At 41.5% G+C, this 26,496-nt stretch overlaps 1 protein-coding gene across 6 annotated transcripts in view; it reads right to left on the minus strand.

Annotated features, from left to right (window-relative positions):
* Positions 1-23,725, minus strand: part of gtf3c5 (general transcription factor IIIC, polypeptide 5) — a 30,789-nt gene extending 7,064 nt beyond the window's left edge. For 3 of the 6 annotated variants that reach the window (XM_069919207.1, XM_069919197.1, XM_069919189.1), the window contains exons 1-10: positions 23,504-23,725; positions 22,683-22,908; positions 21,183-21,381; positions 15,213-15,408; positions 13,211-13,315; positions 10,798-10,912; positions 8,373-8,453; positions 1,455-1,552; positions 958-1,040; positions 348-490 (exon numbers count right to left, since the gene is read on the minus strand). In XM_069919207.1, the coding sequence (XP_069775308.1) occupies positions 348-490; positions 958-1,040; positions 1,455-1,552; positions 8,373-8,453; positions 10,798-10,912; positions 13,211-13,315; positions 15,213-15,408; positions 21,183-21,381; positions 22,683-22,908; positions 23,504-23,686 (1,429 nt within the window). In that variant the 5' untranslated portion in view covers positions 23,687-23,725. The remainder of the gene's footprint in view (positions 1-347; positions 491-957; positions 1,041-1,454; positions 1,553-8,372; positions 8,454-10,797; positions 10,913-13,210; positions 13,316-15,212; positions 15,409-21,182; positions 21,382-22,682; positions 22,909-23,503) is intronic. The other 3 variants (XM_069919218.1, XM_069919227.1, XM_069919237.1) reach the window with 3 other exon arrangements.
* Between the last annotated feature and the right edge of the window lie 2,771 nt (positions 23,726-26,496).

Genomic DNA, 26,496 nt, shown 5'->3' on the forward strand with positions numbered 1-26,496 from the left:
TTGCAACAGAGAACGATTATGCACATTGGTCAACAAATAAATGTTAGTCACAGGTTTAGTTCAAAAATTCCCCAGTAAAACATACTGAAGATGAAGCAGAGAATGTGAACAAGATTGCCTCCAGATATGGAGAAGGACTTGGGCTCCATAGTCTAGGGCAGTTTGCTATTGGGTGGATATTATTACAGTAATTAAACATTTTAGAGGATGGATAAATATAATCCAGGTTACAGAAGAGAACCAGGAAGAGGATGGTTAGAAGTTGAAGCAGAGAGGGTAAAATAAAGTCAGAATGACTAGAAGTTAAAAATTCTGATTCTTCTTGTTCATTAAGTTACTGGCCACACCTGCTCGCTTCTTGCGGCAAAACTCTTTAATCATATTAGACATCTGATCCCGGAGTTCGTCACTGGTTTTGGGCAAACACCAGCCATCCCTCTCATTACAGGTGGTCTCTTTGCCTTTATTTCGATGGATGATTTTTGTTAAACTGAAATAAGAGAAGAAAATGGTTTCCAATGATATGACCATCATTCAACATTTCTAACGAAGTTGCCACACATCTTAATTCTATATTCTTACTCAAACTTTAGCCAGAGGTTAGAATAAATACAGTAGTCCAGATCAGAATGCCCGGACCCAAATTAGAATGTCCATACTATGACAAACAACTCAAGTTCAGTCAGACGGGTCAGGATTAAATTTGGATTCCAAAGGTATTGACTGGGTTAGTGATAGAAACGTAATAGAGGTCTCATCTGTCTTCTTAGGTCTGCGTAAAGGGTCTGATGGCACTGATTTGAAGACCAACAGGTGATTTCTTCCTGATGCCCTGGCAATACTTATCCCTGAGACACCTCAGTTCAACAGTGAGAATTTCCTCAATACTTGTGTGTACCCTTCAATCTTCCATTCTCCACTGAAACCCCTTCCTATTCAAGTCCAATGGGTCAGTACCTTTCCACTTCCAAGTCACATAGCTGATAAAACATCTGGCAATATGGTGGTAAGGTATCCTCTCGAAAGATGTATGCCGACTCCTGGAATTACAAGAACAGTATTCAGAATGAAAGGGATCAATTTCATTCTGATCTAATCCATTGCTTTGCTGGAAAGCTATTCAAATCTGAGGAGGGATCCAGTTGGGCAGGAGGAGATAATGTCAAGAATACTTAAAACAAAGCCCACAATTTTACAATGAACCAATTCAGACGTCACTGTCCACAAGTGTTCATCATGAACCCTCCTAGTGGTTATTCTTGCGCAATATTAGTTTTGACTCACTCTCAACAATATCCAATCTTTCTTGTAAGTGATTCTGGTAATAGGACAACCCTTCTTGTGGCTTTGTCCAGTCTGTGCACTGTCCTTTCTGACCCATATATTTCTTTGTAAATGGTCACCTTTGTGTACATTGACCAAAATTCCCACACCACCACTCTGTTAAAACTTACTTTGAGTTTGTATCCTGATAGAGTTAGCATTTTCTTTTGTGGAAAGTTGAGAAACTTTGGAGCTTTTGTTAGATCCTGAATACTCACAACCTGTGGGGCTAAGAGTTAGGAAATATCAAAAATCACACATTTAATTAAAATCAATACAATTTGTATCATTTAATCTTTTATATCAAGTTGCCCGCCCGGGCAAATAGTGTTGACCATTTGATATGAGCATAGATTTCAACTGAAAAACCTCACAAAGATAAGCGTATACAGAGCCGTTGTCATACCCACACTCCTGTTCGGCTCCGAATCATGGGTCCTCTACCGGCACCACCTACGGCTCCTAGAACGCTTCCACCAGCGTTGTCTCCGCTCCATCCTCAACATCCATTGGAGCGCTCACACCCCTAACGTCGAGGTACTCGAGATGGCAGAGGTCGACAGCATCGAGTCCACGCTGCTGAAGATCCAGCTGCGCTGGATGGGTCACGTCTCCAGAATGGAGGACCATCGCCTTCCCAAGATCGTATTATATGGCGAGCTCTCCACTGGCCACCGTGACAGAGGTGCACCAAAGAAAAGGTACAAGGACTGCCTAAAGAAATCTCTTGGTGCCTGCCACATTGACCACCGCCAGTGGGCTGATAACGCCTCAAACCGTGCATCTTGGCGCCTCACAGTTTGGCGGGCAGCAGCCTCCTTTGAAGAAGACCGCAGAGCCCACCTCACTGACAAAAGGCAAAGGAGGAAAAACCCAACACCCAACCCCAACCAACCAATTTTCCCTTGCAGCCGCTGCATTCGTGTCTGCCTGTCCCGCATCGGACTGGTCAGCCACAAACGAGCCTGCAGCTGACGTGGACTTTTTACCCCCTCCATGGATCTTCGTCCGCGAAGCCAAGCCAAAGAAGAGATTTCAATGACTATTTAATTTAGACATACAGCACGGTAGCATGCCATTTCGGCCCACGAGTCCATATTGCTCAACTTACACCAAATTAACTTACACCCCCGGCTCGTTTCGAATGGTGGGAGGAATCCGGAGTTCCTGGGGAAACCCACACAGTCACGGGGAAAGCGTACAAACTCCTTACAGACTTTGATGTTAGTTATAAAGCATTGGGTACATTTCTGATAGCTTAATCTGTTTCCTGTTTTGTATTTGGTGTTTTGAATCCACTAACTTCAGCTAGTTAGATATTTAAACAGTTTAAATCAGCATATGATTGCTATTCAGTAGCAATAACAATCTGTATTTATAATTAATTTAATGCAGTAAAATCTCCCCAGCATTTCACAGATGGGCTTGAAGGAACATGTTAAAAGGAGAGAGGCAGAAACATGAAGGAACTCCACGGTTTAATACACCGTGCTGCCGGTTCTGGACTAATTAAAAGCATGGACGTGCAAATAATTAATTGTAGAGATTTCAGATGGTTGTAAGTGCAGAGGACACTCTAGGGATGAGATACTCAAGGGTGAGAGTTTTAAAACAAACTTACGCATCTCTCTTGTTTCAATTAATATATTCAAATAGAGTAGATTCTAATAGGATAAGATGGCTCAGTCTCCTGAATGAACAATAAATCAGAAATGGTCTCATCATAAAGATATCACCCATACTCTCAAAACTGATAATGACTGTAGCGTGTGTGTGCGTGTGTTAAAGTCCAAAACTATTACAGTTTAAACTTGATTCTGAAAATGTCACTTTTAAAAGTCTACCTTCAAATATCTTGCTGACTTCACAATCCTTTTAAATTGCAGTTCAGAAGTAATTATGAAACACTTTTAAACATTATATTTTCAGATCTCTTTCAACTCACACTTCTCTTGATGAGCGGTCTTTCTTAGTGACATTCTTTAAACAGAAGTGACCATTTTCTGGGCACAAATGAGAAGTGGTTTTACTTAGTTAAAAGCCACTAATGTTGTATCTCCTGTGAATAGGATAATACAAGTCCTGTTTTTCCAGGTCACGTTTTCTTTTTCCTCAGTTTTCTTCTTAAGAGCCAGAGTTCCTTCCAATGATAACACTGCGCTCTTTATTTTCAAAAGAGCAGTCGGAAAGTGGTTTCCCTTTTGAAATCCACTTATTTTCTGTATTTTCCCCTTCCTTTAGGAGTAACAAATAACAGCACCTATTCTGGTTACTGTAATTCAACCCCGTCTTTCACAAGGTTCCAACTCCTGTGTGTGTGATAGTGTCTTGACTTCTGAACTGATCTAAAATATGTCTGATTTGATATCTTTCTTGCAAATCTCTTGTCACATGATATGTGACATAATTTCTTTTTTTTAATTTAATTTTTTTATTTTTCACACCATAAATCACATTAGCCATGATACACACTTTTTCCTTTTCACACATATACAGTGACATTTTCTCCCCCCCACCTCCCTCCTCCCAACCCATCCCCCCCGCCACCCCCCTCCCATCCATTTAAGGTATACAATCTAGGATACATTAAACCAGTCAGACAATGTTGTCATTCAACAAAAATACACCAGAAATTCTACTGAGTCCATTCTTTTCTTTCCTTCTCCTTCCATCAACTTAGGTAATGATTGTCCCCGGTAGGTTTTCGCTATTGTATTTAATGTAAGGCTCCCATATTTGTTCGAATATTTCAATATTATTTCTTAAACTATATGTTATTTTTTCTAATGGAATACATTTATTCATTTCTATATACCATTGTTGTATTTTCAAATTATCTTCCAATTTCCAGGTTGACATAATACATTTTTTTGCTACGGCTAGAGCTATCTTAACAAATCTTTTTTGTGCATCCTCCAAATCAATTCCAAATTCTTTGTTTTTTATGTTACTTAGGAGAAAGATCTCTGGATTCTTTGGTATATTGTTTTCTGTTATTTTATTTAATATCTGATTGAGATCTTCCCAAAATTTTTCTACTTTCTCACATGTCCAGATTGCATGAATTGTTGTTCCCATTTCTTTTTTACATCGAAAACATCTATCAGATACTGTTGGGTCCCATTTATTTAACTTTTGAGGTGTAATGTATAGTCTGTGTATCCAGTTATATTGTATCATACGTAGCCTCGTATTTATTGTATTTCTCATCGTTCCAGAACATAATTTCTCCCATGTTTCCTTTTTTATCTTTATATTTAAATCTTGTTCCCATTTTTGTTTAGTTTTACCATTTGTTTCCTCATTCTCCTTTTCTTGCAGTTTAATATACATATTTGTTATAAATCTTTTGATTATCATTGTATCTGTAATCACATATTCAAGGTTACTTGCCTCTGGCAAACTCAAACTGCTTCCTAATTTATCCTTCAAGTAGGATCTCAATTTATGTGACATAATTTCTGACTCTGAAGTTCATAATATCTCTTGACACTTGTGTGCTAAACACACCTCTGACCACTTACTTACAGAATCAAAGTAATTAACTTTGCTTGATGGTTCTCTCCTGGTTCCAGGCTATCTGGAATTTACTAACAAAATATTGTGAAGCTGCAAAGAATCCTGTGTCTGTTGAATGTCAATGAGCCCTGTCCACCCAAAACTAACTTTTTACTAAGTTATATATAGTTATATGAAATATAGTTTTAACATTAGACTAAAGATTAATATTAACATAGATCTGTTACAATACACACACACATACATATGAAAATGCTAAATAAAATCAAAACAGAAATGTTGAAGATAAATCATGCAGAATCTATACAGACAGAAAAGTAGAGGAAAAGCTTTGGTTCAGTGACCTTTTATCAGAAAGAACATGATAAGAGAGTGGCTGCTCAACTCTAATTCTGTGTTGGTTCTGATACCAAAAACCATTTGGGTTTTGCAGGAATCTTAAAATAAATACACCAAGGCTCTATTCTTTATACAGAGCCTTGCTATCTGATTCAAATTTGACAGGATCCAACTACTTTTGTCAGGTTTCGGACAATGCTGTACCTGCCATGGTCAGAACAGGTTTTAAATTTTATACTTAAGTTGATCTCTAAGACCAAATGCATTATAAAGGAGAGAAAAGTATTTCTTGCACCTACAAGCTGAAGGAGAACACAATGTAAGAATATTCTGAAAATGGGTGGAATTCTGCACTTGAACAAATAGGTTCACTTTTTTAATGGAAAAAGAAGCATGACCACACATGCAACAAATCAAGATAGTGAAACATAAAAGTTTGCAGACACTAAGATTTTGGTAAAAAACACAAAAAATGCTGGATGAACAGTGTCCACAGGAGCTAAAAATACATTATCAATGTTTCAGGCCTGAGCCCTTCAAGGTCTGAGCAAAAAACAGGCAGACACCTGAACAGAAAGGCTGGGGGAGAAGGAAGGAAAGGGCAGAATGGGAGTACAGACCAACAGATAAAAGGTGATAATTGGATACAGATGGAAGGGCAAGAGAGGAAAGGTGAGAATTGATCGGGGGAGGCTCTGTGAATGCAGAGCTGGAGGAAAGAAAGAAGATGGAGGGAAAGAAGATGGAGGGAAAGAAGATGGAGGGAAAGAAGATGGAGGGAAAGAAGATGGAGGGAAAGAAGATGGAGGGAAAGAAGATGGAGGGAAAGAAGATGGAGGGAAAGAAGATGGAGGGAAAGAAGATGGAGGGAAAGAAGATGGAGGGAAAGAAGATGGAGGGAAAGAAGATGGAGGGAAAGAAGATGGAGGGAAAGAAGATGGAGGGAAAGAAGATGGAGGGAAAGAAGATGGAGGGAAAGAAGATGGAGGGAAAGAAGATGGAGGGAAAGAAGATGGAGGGAAAGAAGATGGAGGGAAAGAAGATGGAGGGAAAGAAGATGGAGGGAAAGAAGATGGAGGGAAAGAAGATGGAGGGAAAGAAGATGGAGGGAAAGAAGATGGAGGGAAAGAAGATGGAGGGAAAGAAGATGGAGGGAAAGAAGATGGAGGGAAAGAAGATGGAGGGAAAGAAGATGGAGGGAAAGAAGATGGAGGGAAAGAAGATGGAGGGAAAGAAGATGGAGGGAAAGAAGATGGAGGGAAAGAAGATGGAGGGAAAGAAGATGGAGGGAAAGAAGATGGAGGGAAAGAAGATGGAGGGAAAGAAGATGGAGGGAAAGAAGATGGAGGGAAAGAAGATGGAGGGAAAGAAGATGGAGGGAAAGAAGATGGAGGGAAAGAAGATGGAGGGAAAGAAGATGGAGGGAAAGAAGATGGAGGGAAAGAGAGAGAGACAGAGCTAGAGTAAAGGAGAAATAGGGATAGGGGGAAGTGGAGATGGGAGGGGCAGCTATGGAAACTGGAGAAGTCAATGTTAATGCCATCTGGCTACAGGGTGCCCAAGGTGATTTTTTTCCCTCAATGTTTATATTCTTCAAATAAATTCCTCCAATTTGTGGGGTCTCAGTCTGGCATTACAATTTACAACTTGAGTCAGGACATAATAGGAGATTGCAGATGCTGAAGTCTGAAGCCGAACACATTCTGATGGAGAAACATGGCTGGCATCATTGGGAGAAAAAGAACGATTGACATTTCAAGGCAAAACCCTTTATTGAGGCTGGTTAAATTAGTGCAGAAGCTAGTGAAAAGAGGACAGGAACCCCAAATGGGTTAGAGTTGCAATATGATGGATTGCCAGATCCCAAAGGGAGAGAAAGGAAAGAAAAACAAAAAGGTCAGGTGTAGGAAGATGAGTCAGACATGGGTGATCAGATTGCCAGTGGTGGACTCTGTTAAGTAGAGGTGGAATGGTAGTACAAGGAGAGATCACATCGAACCAAAGGGCTGAGGGGGTGGGGGAGGAGGACAGTGGAATAATCCAGTGGTGAGATGAGGGTGGAGGGGAATGGTACCAAAGGAGGATGAGAATGGGTAGGAGTCAGAGAAGAGCAGAAGGGTTACAAATGGAGAGAGGGGTCTCATGATCTGAATCCGAAAATTCTACGTTCATACCATTGGGCTGTAGACTGCCCAGGCAGTATATGAGGTGTTGTCCCTCAAGTTTACATTGGGCTTCACTCAAGTGGAGAAGGCCCATACAGTGGGATTGGGAAGGGCAGTTGAAATGGGATGCAACTAGGATGGCCTCTGAGGATAGAGTGCAGATGTTCTGTGAAATAGTCCCCGAGCCTGGGTTTGGTCTCACTCGTGGAGAGAAGGCTACATTGGGAGCGCCAAATGCAGTCAACGAGGTTAGAGAAGGTGCCTGTGAATCTTTGCCTGCCATGGAAGGGGTGCTTAGAACTCTGGATGGTGTGTGATAGAGGAGGTGCAAGAACAAGTGTTATACTTCCTACAGTTACAGGGGAATGTATCAGGGACAACAAAGAGGTGAGTGAGGAGGGATGAGTGGACAAGGGAATCACAGAGAGAACGATCCAAATGGAAAGCCGAAATTGGTGGGAAAGGCTAGATCCATGTGGTGTTGGGGTCCAGTTGCTGCTGTTAAAAACGACAAAGGATGATGTGCTGAATGCAGGGGCTGGTGGCGTGAAAGATGAACATAAGGTAAACACTATCCCTATTCCGTTTGGGGTTGAGGAGGGTGCTAAAAGGAGAATTCCGAGAAACGGAGAAAATGTGAGAGATGGCTCTATTGATCGCAGTATAGGGGAAGCCACCTTGCTTGTAAAAGGAGGACATTTTGGAAGGTCTCATCTTGAGAGCAGATGCAGTGAAAGCAAATTATATTGGGGAAAAAAGGATGACATTCTTAACCCTTAAAGAGACCAAGTGGGAGGAGGTGTCATTGAAGTGGCTGTGTGGTTATATTAAATGTCAGTATACATCGTGAGATGGAGACAGAGAAATTCAGAAAGGGGAGAGAAGGGTCAGAAATGGTCCAAGTGAATTTCAGAGTGGGGTGGAGATTCATTGCAAAGTTGATAAAACCGACAAGTTCTGTCACTTGCATTGGAGTGGCCGACCCACAAAGTATTTTCCAGTCTACCATTATGCACTGGCTCTTACCTGGCTTGCTGATGGTAATTGGCAGGCTGTAGTTAAATGTGCTGCGTTTTGCCTTCACTGGCATGTCAGAGGGCATGTAACCTGCAAAATAAAAGATTATTATATCTGTGCCTCAGCTAAATTCCACTCAACTGTGGAATTTTCATTTACTTAATCCCTATAAGCAGATTACTCAGTGTATACCATTCAAGAGCTGGAATTTAATGCACTTTCCTGGGCAGCAAGGATGTCCAGACATCAGGGCACAAAATATTTATAGGAATGAGGCATCACAGAGAGACCTGAAAAATAAGAGATTGCTCCATTGGCAGGGGATGCAGTTTTCAGAAAAGAAAATGATAATAAGCCATGATGTTCTCTCTGCTGAATGTAAAAGGATCCAAAAATAACCCAGGAAAATATAGGCTAGTGAGCCTGACATCAGCAGCAAGTTATTGGAAGGTTTTCGAAGAATCGGATATACAAGTATTTGGGCAGTCAGGAACCGATTAGGCATGGTCAATGTAGCTTTGTGCATGGTAGGTCATATTTAACTAACCTTATAGAGCTATTCGAAGGAGGTTACCAGGAAAGTTGATGAAGGAAAGGCTGTGGTTGTTGTCTACATGGACTTTAGTAAGGCCTTTGACAAGGTCCCATATGGGAGGTTAGTCAGGAAGGTTCAGATGCTCGGTATTCATGGTGAGGTAGTAAACTGGATTCGACATTGGCTACATGGTAGAAGCCAAAAAGTGGTAGTGGATGATTACTTTCTGGCTTATGGTCAGATTGGAAGGATTTCAAAGCATGTAGAAGGATCTGGACCAGCTGGAAAAATGGGCTGAAAAATAGCAGATGAAATTTAATGCAGACAAATAGGTATTGCATTGTGGAAGGACAAACCAAGAAAGAACATACACGGTAAAGAGTAAGGCACTAATGAGTGTGGTAGAACAGAGGAATCTGGGAATACAGATACATATTTCCCTGAAACTGGCATCACAGATAGATAGGGTTGTAAAGAGAGCTTTTGCCACATTGGCCTTCTTAAATCAAAGAATTGAGTAGAGTATAGCAGTTGGAATATTATGGTAAAGTTGTACAAGACATTGGTGAAGCCAAATTTAGAGTATTGTGTTCACTTTTGGTCACCAAATTACAGGAAACATATCAATAAAATTGAAATAATGCAAAGAAGATTTACTAGGTTGTTGCTCAAACTTGAGGAACTGAGTTATAGGGAAAGGTTAAATAAGCTTGGACTTTATTCCCTGGAGCGTAGAAAAATAAGGGGAAGATTTGATAGAGGTATTATGAGGGGTATAAATAGAGTAGGGTTTTTTCCACTGAGGTTAGGTGAGATACAGACCAGAGGTCAATGGTTAAGGGTGAAAGGGGAGAAGTTTATGGGGAACATCAGGGAGAATTTCTTCACACAGAGAGTAGCAGGAGTGTGGAATGAGCTGCCAACTGAAATAATGAATGCAGGCTCAATTTTAACGTTTAAGAACAATTTGGACAGGTACGTGGATGGGAGGAGTTTGGAGGGATATGGAATTGATGCAAGTGAGTGGGACTAAAAGGGCCTGTTTTTGTGCCGTCATGTTCTATGGTTCCACAGGATCCCACAGCACTACCTCAGAGTCTGCATCAGAGAACAGATCCACCAATATGGTGCTTGGGATGGGTCATTTCAACTATGAGCAGAGATTGAATATGTTGGGTCTTTGGAGCAGAGAAGATAGAGGAATTATCTAATTGAGAATACAAAATATTGAGGGATATAGATAAAAATAAATATTAAGAAAGCTTTTCACTTAGCAAGAGTATTTATGACCAGAAGGCACGAATATAAGTGAGAGGAAAGGATAGGAGTTTTGGAGGAAGATTTTCTTTCAACAACTGGATGCTTGAAGTCGGAGGAGGTAGAGGGGCAGCAACTCTCACAACACTGAAGTACTATTTTGACGAGTGCTTGTGATAGCATCACAAAGAAAGCCATCAGCTAAGTGCTTGGAAATTACAGAATGGGCTGACCAATCTGTTTAAATGCTGTATGATTCCATACACACAAAATTTCTCCCCAACAGCCTGAATGATCTTTATTCCTTAATAACCATCACAATAGCTAATTATATATTTGTTACCACATTGCCATTTGTTGAAGTCTACTGCAGACAAATTGCTTGTCACATTTCTTCAAGATTGGTCATGACATCACTCACATCCAGAAGGACTGATGGGACTTCAGCTTAACATTTAATATTAAATACGGCACTTCTAAGACTGTAGCAATCCCTCAAAACTAAACTGTCAGAGTTTAGAATAAAGTTGGAGAGTGGAGGGAAAGAATAAACATACATACACAAACAGGTTGCTTTTTTCATATTATACACATTTTTTCTAAGCACAAGACTACACTCAGTTTATCCTTCTCAACAGTTACCATGTTTGGTGCTACAACGAAGTCTGAAATCTAACACCTGATAAATCTTCGCTTTGGGATCTTTCCTTGGGTCATATCCGAACCTTACCCAGAGACTTCGCCAGGGACCTGTGAGCTGTGAAAAAGAAAGAAAGAGGAAATGAAGGAGGAGGCTGACAGGTATTCTCCCCAACCCCTAGCTTCACCAGAGATACAACACCACAGCCAAACATGGTTAGCGTAGCGGTTGGCACAATGCTGTTACAGCGCCAGCGATCGGGACAAGGGTTCAAATCCGGCAATGAATGTAAGGGGTTTGTGCATTCTCCGTGTCTGCATGAGTTTTCCCCAGGGGCTCTGGTTTCCTCCCGCCCTTCAAAACGTATCAGGGGAATTGTAGGTTAATTGGTATTAGGCGGCATGGGCATGTGGGCCGAAAGGGCCTGTTACCGTGCTGTACGTCTAAATTTAAAAATAATTATTTTTAAATATTTCACAATGAACAAATCCCTCAACCTACTAACAGTCAGTACTCTGACCCATCCTTGCTCTTCTGTCCCAACAACACACACTCCAAGATACAGAGCAATGAATTACAGGTGCTTAAACTTATGAATTCATTTTATCACCACCATATCACCATAAACAGCACAGAACAGGCCAGTTTGGCCCTACGAGTCCATGCATTTATGTAGGGTTAAATCACAAGCCACATCAACTTTTTATAGTTATTAAGTCTTCACCAAAAACAAAGAAACCTGACAAATTTGTTAACAGCTTTGTCAAATTACCAAACCCATTACCAAATAACATTTCTACAAAGCAAAGTAGCGCTTTATCAAAATAGCAATACATTTTCCTGTTAATTTAAGGCAATGATTAAGGAAAGAAGTAATGGCTACTATTCATCTACTGGGGAAGACAAGCACTGCTACAATGTGGTAGACTAGAGGCCCCAGAAACTGGGGACATCCGAGTTCCAGATTGTAGCAAACATGTAGTTGGAGGGATTCAGGTTAAGAAGATAAATGGAAAGAAGTGGACAATCAATGTTTTAGGTCAGGACCCTTTTTTGAGACTCAAAATAGGGGTCCTCACCCAAAACCATGGCTGTACCTCCAGCTTCTTGTTTGCTACAATCTGCTACTCACGCAGATGACTCCAGCTAAATTCTTCAGCATAAAAGAACTGGCTAATAGAGTATACTGGTCAAACAAGACAGAGTGCAAATACACAAATTACACCATACCAAATCTAACCTTTAGTGAAGAAGATTGCCTAAGGATACAATGGGACACAGATCAGCTGGAAGATTGGGTGCAGTGTTGAGAGATCAAATGACGGTAGGATATAGAGTAAATGGCAGAGATCTTAGGATTGTTAATGTACAGAGAAATCTTGGGGTTGCAAGTTTAATACTTCATAGAAGTGGTGATACAAGTGGAAAGAACAAAAGACATTTGGTATGCTTGGCCATGGCTTTGAGTATAGACCATTAGATGTAGGAGAAGAAGCAAGCCATTTGGCCCATCGAGTCTGCTCCACCATTCCATCATGAGCTGATCCATTATCTCACCCAGCCCCACTCCCCTGACTTCTCCCCATAACCTTTGATATCCTGACTATTCAGATACCTATTCTCTTTTTCTTCTTTGGCTTGGCTTCGCGGACGAAGATTTAAGGAGGGGGTAAATGTCCACGTCAGCTGCAGGCTCGTTTGTGGCTGACAAGTCCGATGCAGGACAGGCAGACACGGTTGCAGCGGAAAATTGGTTGGTTGGGGTTGGGTGTTGGGTTTTTCCTCCTTTGCCTTTTGTCAGTGAGGTGGGCTCTGCCTTAAATACAAAGTATTGGGACGTTATGATATAGTTGCACATGATATTGGTTAGACCACACTTGAGGATTGTGTGCACTTCTGGTTGCCATTCTACAAGAAGAATGAGGTGGCAATAGAGTGTAGAAGAGAGTAACCAGTACTTTGTCTAATAATGAAGGTTGTAGCTACAATTGAGATTACAAAGGCTGATTAATTCTCTCTGTAATGCAGGAGGCCGAAGAGTGACCTTACAGATGGGGGCAGATTGGATAAAATCACAGACTTTTCCAAGACCAGGAGTCTGAATTTTGCAAGCCCAGGTTTAAAGTGAAAGGGCATAAATTTAAAGAATGTATCAGGAGTACACTTTTCACACAGAAGGTCGTGAATATCAAGAACAAGTTTCCAGAGCAGGTGGAGGCAGGTACAATTAAAATACTTACAAGGAACACAGACAAGAATTTGGACAAGAAAGGCTTAAGAGTTTTATGGACTATTGCAGACAAATGGAACTAGAGTAGATAGGCATCACATAGGCTTGGACCGGGTGGGATGAAATAGCCTGCTCCTGTGCAGTATGAATCTATGATTTAATAAAGAAAACCTGTAGTAACTCACCATGTAGTATGCTACAAAAGGCAAGAGCAGTTTCAGCTTCTCTGGATGAACATTAATATTTGACTTCACAGCATTTCGGGACCAAACAGGCCTGATTTCAAACAGCTAAGAAGACAGACAACAGATTTGCAGAATGAGATTTTGTTCTTTCTTCTTTAAGGAATAACTCACAAGACCATGTGCAATCCTTTATTTGTTGACAGAAATTGCACCCCAAGGGTGTTCATAATCAGAAAGACTAATCCATTTTACTTACTGAGTTTTCAGGAAGCTAGAGTATTCGTTCCAAAATAAATTAATTTTATATAGCAGACAAGTGACAATCAAATATATATACAGGTGGGTGATTCTCAAGTGCCCTCTGAAATGGGGCTGCAAAGTGGCCAGCTGTTTCAAACAGCAGTTCAAGAAGGAAGGGCCCCCCCCCCACCACTAATTTTGCAGAGCAGCTAGTAATTTAATGCTGACATGGTCAGTAAGAAATAACTGCAAGGACAGATAACTGGAACAGCAAAAATAGACGTCATTCAACTTTTATATTCACACAACATATCAAATGTTAACTCTTTAAAAAAAACAAATTACTTGTCTTATGGTTAACAGGCAAAACCATGGCAGAAATATAGAGTTGGTTCTGGCATGGCAATTTCACTCCAAGACAGGTTGAAAATACATGACAAACAAAAATGGAGGAATAACAGGATGAGTGAGAGCAAAATGACACCACCACTTCCACTCCAAGGCTCCCACTTGTGCTGGGAGCCTTAGGGTTCTGCTCCTGCCCAGGAGCCTGAGGTCCACTGCTGTGCCAAAGGCAGGAGCCCGGGGTACCTGGTCAGTTTGGCTCAAAAAAATTTTCATACAAATGAGGAGTTCTGATTTATTTTGGATATCCTCAACTATCTGAAATTGAGGATTTCAGAAACTCCAATTTCAGATAATTGGAGTTGTACTGTAAACTTGTTGAACAACATACAAACTCTTGCCTTATCACATCTTCAGAGCAACATCCTGCGTCACTAATTTTTTTAAAAATGGAGATGCTGGAAGTCTGAAACTAATACAGAAAATACCAGAAACACTCTGTAGGTTAAATGGAAAGAAAAACAGGATTGTTTTCAGTCTAAAACTTGTAATAATTTGAAATGTTGGCATTTTCCATTTCCCACATACTTTTGATCACAACAGCTCTAAACGTAGACAAGCTGGGGATAAATGCTAACCTCTCCAGGAATACTCACATGCCATAAAAGGATACAAACAGGAAATACCATCAGGACTTCAGTATCAAAGTAACTCAGAATTATCATTATTGTTATTCTTTGACTTGGCTTCGCGGACGAAGATTTATGGAGGGGGTAAAAGTCCACGTCAGCTGCAGGCTCGTTTGTCGCTGACAAGTCCGATGCGGGACAGGCAGACACGGTTGCAGCGGCTGCAGGGGAAAATTGGTTGGTTGGGGTTGGGTGTTGGGTTTTACCTCCTTTGCCTTTTGTCAGTGAGGTAGGCTCTGCGGTCTTCTTCAAAGGAGGTTGCTGCCCGCCAAACTGTGAGGCGCCAAGATGCACGGTTTGAGGCGATATCAGCCCACTGGCGGTGGTCAATGTGGCAGGCACCAAGAGATTTCTTTAGGCAGTCCTTGTACCTTTTCTTTGGTGCACCTCTGTCACGGTGGCCAGTGGAGAGCTCGCCATATAACACGATCTTGGGAAGGCAATGGTCCTCCATTCTGGAGACGTGACCCACCCAGCGCAGCTGGATCTTCAGCAGCGTGGACTCGATTGTTATTAGAGCAGGGGAAATGACAGCCAATTTGTAGAACATTAAGCTTGTACATACAACAATGTGATAAGATGATCCCGTTTTAAAATTATGCTGGTTGAGGAATGAACATTTACTGTCTCATCAGGAAGAACTTTTTTTGAAAAATTAAATTAAGCATTAATTGAAATCAACAAGATTCACTCATTGTAATTGATAAAAGGATACTTTTACTACTCACCCTTTTCAGTTCTTCTTCAGCTTTCTGATCTGTCTCCTGAGTGTTAAACTTCCTCCAGTTCTGAACTGCAGCTTCAAGTGGCTGGGATGGGACCTCAGCATCATCAAAATTCACAAATATGGCATTATGGGGACGGCGGGCTCGTCCCAAACCGATTAAATTCTCGTTAGACAATTTTGGAGGGTGATAACCTTCCCTAGAAATGGAAAAATTCATTGCTATCTGATTTTACTCTTTACATTACACCTATTAAATCTTTCACTGTTTTGCCAATACCAGATAAAATCCAACTAAAATCGTAAACAAAACCCTTCATGGGATCGAAAATTCAAATAGAATGGATTTACAAAGAAGTCATTGGCAAAAATCAAACTGAAATTTCTTAACAGTTTGTAATTTTTAAACATTAGTGTAAAAGAAGTATATTTTAATAATGGAATATGAAAGAGTTTGCATTATAGTTACACCTTTTTATTTTTATCTTTGAATGTAGTGTGCCCTCCATAATGATTGGGACAAAGACACTTTTTTCCTTTATTTGACCTATGCTCTAGTTTAAACTTGTAATCCAACAATTCACATGTGATTAAAGTGCACATTCCAGATTTTATTCAATGTTATTTGTAAACATTTTGGTGTGACCATGTAGAAATTACAACACTTTTTATACATTGTTTCCTCACTTCAGGGCACCATAATATTTGGGACATAGCAATGTACATTAAAGTTGTTATGTTTAGTACTTTGTTGCATATCCCATGCATGCAATGACTGCTTGAAGTCTGTTATTCATAGGTGCTGAGTATCTTCTCTGGTGATGCTCTGCCAGGCCACTACTGCAGCCATCTTCAGCTCCTGCTGGTTTCAGGGGCTTTCCCCTTGCATTTTCTCTTCAGCATGCTCAATTGGATTTAGATCAGGTGACTGACTTGGCCATTCCAGAATTTTCAGCTTTGAAAAACTCCTTTTGTGCTTTACCAGTATGTTTGGGATCATTGTCTCGCTGTAGGATGAAGGAGTTTGGAGGCACTTGCTCGAACTTGAGCAGATAAAATGTTTCTATACGCCTCAGAATTCACTTTCTGCTGCCATCAACGGTTACATCATTAATGAAGATTAAAAAAATGTTGGGCAGCACAGACTCTTGGAGCCAAATTGGCCTGTTACAGTGTTGATTGTCTAAATTTTTAATAAAAATGTAAAAAGTACACTAGCACCTGAGGCAGCCATACATGTCCAGGCCATAATAACCCCACCACCAGGTTTCACAAATGAGATGGTATGCTTTGAATCTTGAACCTTTACAACTCCACACTTTGCTCTTGCCATCACAATGAAAAAGGTTAACCTTAGTCTTATCTGTCCACAAGACATTTCTCTTGAGTTCTGCAGGCTCTTTTAAATGTTTCTTGGCAAACTGTAATCTGGCTATCTTGTTTCTGTAGCTAACTATTGGATTGCATCTTGCAGTGTAGCCTCTGTATTTCAGTTCCTTAAGTCTTCTGCAGACAGTACTCATTGACATCCTCATCTGCCTTGTGAAGAGTTTTTCTGATCTGTCGGAAATGGGGATTTTTTTTTCCATTATGATGAGAATGCTTCTGCCATCAGCAGTGAGAGGTCTTCCTTGTCACTTTGCAGTTACTGAGCTCACCAGTACGCTCTTTCTTCTTAATGATGTTCCAAACAGTTGATTTTGGTCAATCTAAGGTTTGGGTGATGTATCTTACTGTTTTATTCTTGTTTTTCAGCCTCAATGACTTCTTTGACTTTCATTGGTACAACTCTGGTCCTCATGTTGAAAAATGGCAACTGTAGACTCCAAAGGTGATCAAAAACTTAGAGCCAAGCCTAGTTCTCTTATACCTGCACCAATGAAGCAATTAAACATACCTGAGTACTCACAAACACCTGTGAAGCCAAATATCCCAAACATTATGGTGCCCTGAAATGGGGAAGTATGTGTAAAAAGTGCTATAATTACTACATGATCAAACCAAAATATATACAAATAACTTTAAATAAAATCTGGAATGCGCACTTTAATCATGTGAATTGTTGGATTATAAATTTAAAACTGCGGAGCACAGGGGCAAATAAAGGAAAAAAATGTCTGTCCGAAACATTATGTAGAGCACTATATGTACTGCATATGTATTGTTTGTCTGGTTGTATGTCTGCATGTTTTTGCACTGAGGAGTGGAGAAAGCTGTTTTGTTGCGTTGTACTTGTACAATCAGATGACAATAAACTTGTTCTTTTAGTACATCATAAAGCGCTAATTTTTTTTTAAAGTGCGAGAATGTTAACAAAACTTCCCACTGGGATCTACTAATAGGAACAAACAGGAGGAATAATATAGTCAGCATCGACTTTTAAAACTGAGTCTAAATTAGTTTTGTGGATTTAGAATAAAAATAATATAGAAGCTGCCACAATTTCATTTTGATAATTGCAGAATTAATAATCAATAAAATTTGACAGGCTGGAGATCTTTCCTCCAAAAGAGAACGAAGATGAACACATTAAAGCTTTTAAAATTATGAATGGGGTGATTAGAAAGATAATAATTTTAATGGTGGGAGGAAGCTAAAACCGGAGGTCTCCACCCAAAATAAAAGGAAAGGCAGCAGAAAAATACAGGCCAGTTAACTGTCATGGGGAAAATATCAGAAGCTATTATTACCACATTACAGAAAAACTTAAGTCATTGGGAAAAGTAAAATTTGATCAACTTAATGAAGTTCTTTGTAGAAAATACAAAGAGAAACTGGTAAAATTCTGGACTCGGGGTGCAATTGATAAGATTATTGGATGTGGGTGTGGAAAAAAAGCACTGGCTACCTAACAGGAAACACAGTTGATTTTCTATCAATTTTTGTCTGTGATAACTGGAGTGTTAAATGTTTACAATTTGTTTAAATTACTTGGATGAAGTCACCATAAATTTGGTTACCAACTTTGATGATGACAACATAAAAATAGATAGGAAAATAAATTGCAACAAAGATACATAGAGGCATAGAGATAGTGAAATGAGCAGGCAAAAATCTGGGTGGAAAAATGTAATTGTCCTTTTGACAGAAATATTGAAGGGTTAAAATAATGATTTGCATTTTTTTTAATGAACCATGCACAAGGACAACCATATCCGTACAAGCAATTAGGAAAGTGAACACCTTAATATTTATTGTTGGGAAATAGATTACAGAAGAATCGGCATGCTTCAGTTACGTAGAGCATTGGTGAGACCACATCTGAAATACTGTGTAGAGCATTAGATTCCCTACTTGAAGAATATTAATGTATTGAAAGCAGCTGAGAGAAGATTTGCTAGACTAATACAAGAAAATCAGAGGGGGGGTATTGGCAGGCGGCACAGTTGGTGAAGTGGAGAGCGCAATGCTTTTGCATCGCCAGGGTTGAATCCCACGCTGTCTGTAAAGAATTTGTACATTCCCCCTGCATCTGCATGGGTTTTCCCTTGGAGCTCCAATTTCCTCCCACCACTCTTAATGTACCGGGGATGTGGGTTATTTGAGTTTAAATGGGCCAAAAAGGCCTGTAACCATGCTGTATATTAAAATTTATAAGGAGAAGTTGGCGACAAAATAAGCTTGAATCTGATGGCCATTTAGAAACAAGATAGAATTTGATTGAAAGATACAAGATTCTAAGGACCTGACAAGGTGAAAGTGGAGAGGATGTTTCCTCTGGTGGAAGAACTGGAATCAGGAGTGTGACAGAATATACAGAAATATTTTCAGGAGATAAATTAGGAAAAGTAGAGTAGGTTACATACACACACTTTAAAAATAGTATTTGAAAATACTGGAGAATTCATATTATGAGTGACTTTACAGAAACTGTGGAAATGAATGAACTAGTCTTTAAAGCAACAGCAAGAGACATATTGCCTCCTAATACCTCTTTGCAGAGCTTTTGACAAAAGTGCTCAAAGGTTACTAATGGGTTCTTGCTTACATAAAAACAACAGATGAACAGATGACTTTTATTGTTTGCTGGAAAAGTTCATGGGGTCAGTCGAGCAAGCTGGCAACCTTTGTGTGAATCAGGGTGTCAGAGTGAGAGAGAGAGAAGGGTCAAGCAAGTGGTCTCAGTCAATGTGAGAGACACAGAGAGAAGCTTGCTGGAACTGAGTGTCAAGCAGAAGCTGTTGGAACTGAAACAGAAGTTCCAGAGTGTAAGATGGCTATACGGCTGGCTGTCTAAGATGTTTCACTTGGAATAAGTGAAACAGAAAGGAACTCTATGCAAACGTGAAAGGTCATTAGCTGCAGAACCCTAATGGGGCATGCTTCATCAGCAAGACATGGAGGTGACTAATGGTAGTGCCTCAGTTGTGGATGTCCCCTCTCTCTCTCGCCTCAAAACCTACAAGAACCTTCCTGAGCGGAACCATTTACCTTTCAAGCACCAAAGCCTGGAGAACTTTATACATGTTAACTTCTGTGCACAGTATAAAAATTATACTGTGAACTTGGAAGAATGAGAAGTGAGATTGGACTGTGAACCAAAGAACTTTTCTAAATTTACACATACATTACAAACACATGCGCTTAGAATTAGAAGGGGGTTAAGTAAGTTAAAAATAGAAATAAGTTAAAGTTTAATTCTGTTTTCACATTTAAAGATAATTAAAAGCAAATTTTGTTTAAGTAACCATTTGTCCTGGTGTATTTCTATTGCAGCTGGGTTTTGGGGTCCGCTGGGCTCATAACAGGAGTCATTAGGCCCTTTCATGCCAGGCCCCCACCTGGAGGCCAGTTACAAGGACAGAGATAAAACATAAAACTTACCTTTCATGGAGCAGCCCTAGAAGGCTGCTCTTGCGCCGCTTTCACGTTGAGCAGTGCCTCGTAGCGCCATCCGGAGCCTATGGAGGCAAGGCAACTGGCTTCGTAGTGCCACCCTGCATAAATACATGGCAGTGCAATGGCCATCTTCCCTACCCATAATTCCGCATGCAGCTGGAACCATTCTGTGTTTCCCAGAACAGTTCCAGCTGCATGGGGGATTATGGGTAAGGAAGATAGCCATTGCTCTGCCATGTTTTGAGCTGCAGAGAGCGGCCCCGAAGGCCGAAGACACCGGCTGTTCCCTGATGGCTCCCGCTGGCCCCTGCTCCCCGAAGGCCTCTGCCTTGAGAAGATCATGGTGGGAGATGGGTGAGTGGGGAGATGGGTCGCGGGCTGACAGTGTCATCAGCTGCCCCTGACTAGCCACTTACAGCGGCTGTACATTCATGTGGTGTGGTAGAGCACAGCGCTCTATTGATTATCCTTCCCCGAGAGGGATTGCAGTCAGCGCCTTGGAGCCTGCTAAGACACATTCATAGATTTAAGTCTCCCAACATAAGAACTGAGAATCTCTGCCTTTACAGTCAGGCTTTTTCTTTTTCTTTTCAATGAAAGGGCCTATTGTTTACAAAAGACTGCCTGCTTCAGACAAAGAGAATTCAAATACTTTTCCCTCCAGGGGCTTACACAGAACTCTTTTTCAAAGAATGATGAAAGCAGAATCTTTGAATATTTTTAAACACAGTTAGATAAGCAAGGGATTGAAAGATCAGAGATAGATGGGAATGTGGGACTGAGGTTTCAGACAGATCTGCTGTAGTTTTATTAAATAGCAAAGCAAGGTTAAGGTGCCAAAAGGCCTATCCTGCTCCTAATTTATAAAGGATAGTCATAATTAATCAACACAGAGGCTCAATAGAAACATTTCCTGGAGAATGACAATGGCATGCATGGGGTGGCTGTGATCATACCTCAAGATACATTTAAGAGCAAGCCATAAAGAAGATGAAAGAATAGAAGTTATACAGCCAATATTAGTTAAAAGGGGACAATGACAGTGACCAGATAAGCCATAAAGCCCATTTCTGTTGAATGGTGCCATATTCATTTTACACAAGTAAAATTCCCAAAATTGGTTACTTATACTGACCTGTGTTGGACCTCTGGTCGGTAGAAATAATCCACAGGGTTATCCACACGGGAAAATATTGGAGGGGGTATATAGAGTGGCAATTCTTGGTCAAAAAACTCCTTGTGTTCAGGTTTGCGGAGGATGACTTTGTCATACATGGACATTTGTGAGCCTTCTGTCGTATTGTGCAAGGCAAGAAACTGGAAATCAGACATACCTGTAAGACACAATCAAGCCCTCAGGCAATGAGTAGGTGAGAAAAGGAGGACAAAAGAAGAACTGTGCGAGTCTGTTAAAGTGCTTCAACTATTAGAGGAGCATGAATTGGGTGATATAAAATTGTCCATTCCTTCTTTGAAGTCTGCTGCACAAGTATAGAACAGATTTAGCTCATGTAATAATCTCAAAGTTGGGCTTAAGATTTTGTAAATTATCAGTTGCATTCCAACCAGGGTCCTGCATTTTTGAAAAGGTATCAAGAGTTCAGTAACAAGAAATGTGAACATTGTTCTAACAGAGAAGGATGAAGAGATGCTTAATACAAGTTGCCAAATTCTTGAATTTTTATTGTTAAGAGTAGATCAGGTTTCAACAAGCAGAAAGGCCAGTAACCAGAGAATACAGATACAAAATAAGTGACAACACAAAGATGACAGAGAATTTTTTTTATCCAGAGAGCCATGAATGTCTTGACTGGTGGAAGCAGTTTCAGCAGCATATTTCAGAGGGAATTGGATAAATATTTAAAAAAAGATCTGTCAGACAGCAATGTGTTTAACTGGATAACTTTAAAAAAAAATAGAACTGACATACACATAATGGGCCCAAAGGTTTTCAGTGGTTCAAGGTATAATCTCCTGTTGTGAATTTCACCATTCAGACTAAGAGACAAAAGTTGCCTACTTGAGCCCACCCATGAAATCCAAGTCTAGGATTTCCTCAAGAGAAAAATCCATTCTGCCTTTAATCCAAGATACAGGGACACACTGAAATAATGAGGAACTACTGAAGAGGAAAGCAATGGGGACAAGCTATTTAAGGTAAAGAATTGTCATTTATTGACAATGAATAGGACAAAATAAAGTATGGATTTCTATAATGCTTTTCATAATCTCAAGGCTTCATAATAGAAATGCAACCAATGATGCATTTTTGTAATTATTTGTGCAAGGTAGGAAATATGACAAGCCTTTTGCACAATTATCTACAAGGTGATCATTTCCTAATATTTAAATACACTGGTTGAGAGAAATCATATCCAAGCCAAATGGTGCCAGAGAATCACCCACACCCAAGCGTCACAAAAGTTTTTCCTTCTTTCATTCCACACCTAAACATCCTTGATAAGCAAAGATTCTGATGCATCATATTCCCTCTTCTTTTCTGTTCTCCCAATACAAACTCCTGTGCATTACAGGTGATGTCATGCTGAATTTTGCATGATTGAAGGTAGAGTATTTATTTTCCTATATCTTATAAAGAAAACTTGCTGAATCATATAATTTAATGGTGTATTACCCTGAAATTTGTAAGTGGTCCCGATAAGTCCAAGAATTTCCATTTCATATTTAACTTCTTCTTCACTCTCTCCTTTTGGAGATCCATTTGCTCTATTTTTTCTCTTCCTCCGTTTGACCTTAAGTAGCAAGCTGGTTGAAGGGAAGCTGTTACCACACACAGGATGGCAGTAAGGATCCTTTGGACGGAAATGCAGTTCGAGCCTCCTGCATGGATCTGCATACGTCTATTCAAAATAAACATATTTTCAGTTTAAAAGGATTACCATTAACACATCTATACATCTTATTTAGCTGATGAAAGATTTGATAATCGGAAGAAAGGTTTAGTGTAGAAGATGCTTTACTTAATGTCTAACCAATACCATACTAATCTAGGAACTTTTGATATGACAAATGGAACAAGCCCCTCCTTAGGAAGGTCCTGGAGAAGATTAAATCCTGGTTGATTCCAGGGTTCACAGCAGTACTCTTCTCTCTCCCCCCCATCCCTCAACCAAGATAATGAAAATGTCAAAGACACAACATAGGAGCAGCCCCCAAAACTGCCGAAATTGAACAAATGCCTGTTCACTTCTTTGTGCCTAAGGATACTCTTTGAAATATCAAATAGGCCAGGAATATATAAAGTCAACTTAAAGTCGATTTCGACGCTGCAACATTCCCCACTGCACCGGCTCAAATCTATGGTGAGCCAAGGCAAATCACACCACCTTATCATTAATTCGAATGTTTCCCAGTGAGGCGCCAAGGACACGCACTTAAAGGGGGAGTTAAGGCCACTCCTGGGGTAAGGGGAGAGGCCACAGCACGTTGGCTCACCCGGGAGACCCCCTCCTCTCCGCCCAGAGTCTCCAACATCTTCAAGGGATCGCGGACCATTCCCGGGTACTCGGCGCAAACCAGCCTCTTCGCTGCGTCAAAATGCACCTTGACCGCCTTGGTCTGTGCACCGACAAACCTGGAAGGCTTCGGATCTAACCTGGTCTCCAACTCCGCTTCCATCGCCTAAACTACGGCCACCAGAGCAGCGACCTAGTCCGGTCCGGCACACAACTGTGTCCGGCGTAACACGGGTAGGAACAAACGGGCGGGACATTGTTTCCGCTTCACATTAAATGAGGCATTTCCTGTAGTGGTGTTATTAAACAATTAAATATCAAATTCTTTGGCTTGGCTTCGCGGACGAAGATTTATGGAGGGGGTAAAAAGTCCACGTCAGCTGCAGGCTCGTTTGTGGCTGACCAGTCCGATGCGGGACAGGCAGACACGATTGCAGCGGTTGCAAGGGAAAATTGGTTGGTTGGGGTTGGGTGTTGGGTTTTTCCTCCTTTGCCTTTTGTCAGTGAGGTGGGCTCTGCGGTCTTCTTCAAAGGAGGTTGCTGCCCGCCAAACTGTGAGGCGCCAAGATGCACGGTTTGAGGCGATATCAGCCCACTGGCGGTGGTCAATGTGGCAGGCACCAAGAGATTTCTTTAGGCAGTCCTTGTATCTTTTCTTTGGTGCACCTCTGTCACGGTGGCCAGTGGAGAGCTCGCCATATAATACGATCTTGGGAAGGCGATGGTCCTCCATTCTGGAGACGTGACCCATCCAGCGCAGCTGGATCTTCAGCAGCGTGGACTCGATGCTGTCGACCTCTGCCATCTCGAGTACTTCGACGTTAGGGATGAAAGCGCTCCAATGGATGTTGAGGATGGAGCAGAGACAACGCTGGTGGAAGCGTTCTAGGAGCCGTAGGTGATGCCGGTAGAGGACCCATGATTCGGAGCCGAACAGGAGTGTGGGTATGACAACGGCTCTGTATACGCTTATCTTTCTGAGGTTTTTCAGTTGGTTGTTTTTCCAGACTCTTTTGTGTAGTCTTCCAAAGGCGCTATTTGCCTTGGCGAGTCTGTTGTCTATCTCATTGTCGATCCTTGCATCTGATGAAATGGTGCAACCGAGATAGGTAAACTGGTTGACCGTTTTGAGTTTTGTGTGCCCGATGGAGATGTGGGGGGGCTGGTAGTCATGGTGGGGAGCTGGCTGATGGAGGACCTCAGTTTTCTTCAGGCTGACTTCCAGGCCAAACATTTTGGCAGTTTCCGCAAAGCAGGACGTCAAGCGCTGAAGAGCTGGCTCTGAATGGGCAACTAAAGCGGCATCATCTGCAAAGAGTAGTTCACGGACAAGTTTCTCTTGTGTCTTGGTGTGAGCTTGCAGGCGCCACAGATTGAAGTCCAAAGCCCAAGTCCAAAGCCCGCTGCGCAGCTCAGACGGCAAAGTCCTCCTCAGCGACAAGATCTCCATCCTCAACCGATGGTCAGAACACTTCCAATCTCTTTTCAGTACCAACCGCTCAGTCCAAGATTCCGCCCTGCTCCAGCTCCCTCAACAGCCCCTAAGGCTAGAGCTGGATGAGGTTCCCACCCTGGATGAGACATACAAGGCAATCGAACAACTGAAAAGTGGCAAAGCAGCAGGTATGGATGGAATCCCCCCAGAAGTCTGGAAGGCTGGCGGCAAAACTCTGCATGCCAAACTGCATGAGTTTTTCAAGCTTTGTTGGGACCAAGGTAAACTGCCTCAGGATCTTCGTGATGCCACCATCATCACCCTGTACAAAAACAAAGGCGAGAAATCAGACTGCTCCAACTACAGGGGAATCACGTTGCTCTCCATTGCAGGCAAAATCTTCGCTAGGATTCTACTAAATAGAATAATACCTAGTGTCGCTGAGAATATTCTCCCAGAATCACAGTGCGGCTTTCGCGCAAACAGAGGAACCACTGACATGGTCTTTGCCCTCAGACAGCTCCAAGAAAAGTGCAGAGAACAAAACAAAGGACTCTACATCACCTTTGTTGACCTCACCAAAGCCTTCGACACCGTGAGCAGGAAAGGGCTTTGGCAAATACTAGAGCGCATCGGATGTCCCCCAAAGTTCCTCAACATGATTATCCAACTGCACGAAAACCAACAAGGTCGGGTCAGATACAGCAATGAGCTCTCTGAACCCTTCTCCATTAACAATGGCGTGAAGCAAGGCTGTGTTCTCGCACCAACCCTCTTTTCAATCTTCTTCAGCATGATGCTGAACCAAGCCATGAAAGACCCCAACAATGAAGACGCTGTTTACATCCGGTACCGCACGGATGGCAGTCTCTTCAATCTGAGGCGCCTGCAAGCTCACACCAAGACACAAGAGAAACTTAAATATCAAATTACCCCCTCCATAAATCTTCGTCTGCGAAGCCAAGCCAAAGAAAAGAAGAAATATCAAATACAGATTGTATGCAAGCCCATAAAAAAACTGAATGGACACAAATGCAATCATTTATATATAAATATTAAAATAAAAGAGCGAGTCGCATATCTGTGGTGGTTCACGACCGGCCTACTGCAGGGGGCAACCTCTGAACCTGCAGGAGTGCAAGGGGACAGGACTACACCTGACCGGCTGTCAATCAGTCGGCCTGAATGGATCAAGTGCCACCTGGTCGGGTGTCAATCACCCACCGGGCTGTAAGCCTGCGCCGGCCTCCAAAGTCTCTCTCAGAGTTACTGCAGATACAGCCAGCCTGGCTTGGTGGAAGTCTTTGTGGATTAAAGCCTGTTGGAGTCTTTACCTTGTGTGTGTCTGATTCTGGCTAACAGCGCACCACATTTAATCATCGAAATTTGCCTACGGCTCCCATGGAAAAACTCCTCGACCCACGCTGCCCAGACACGCTTTGAGATCCGGCAGCACACTATCGAGGCAATCATTGAGGCACACGAAGGGGGCATCCTGGACTCAGAACAGAAGAGGTTGGTCCTACTCTGATCAAAGC

This window comes from Narcine bancroftii, chromosome 1, assembly GCF_036971445.1.
Source record: "Narcine bancroftii isolate sNarBan1 chromosome 1, sNarBan1.hap1, whole genome shotgun sequence".
NCBI lineage: Eukaryota > Metazoa > Chordata > Chondrichthyes > Torpediniformes > Narcinidae > Narcine > Narcine bancroftii.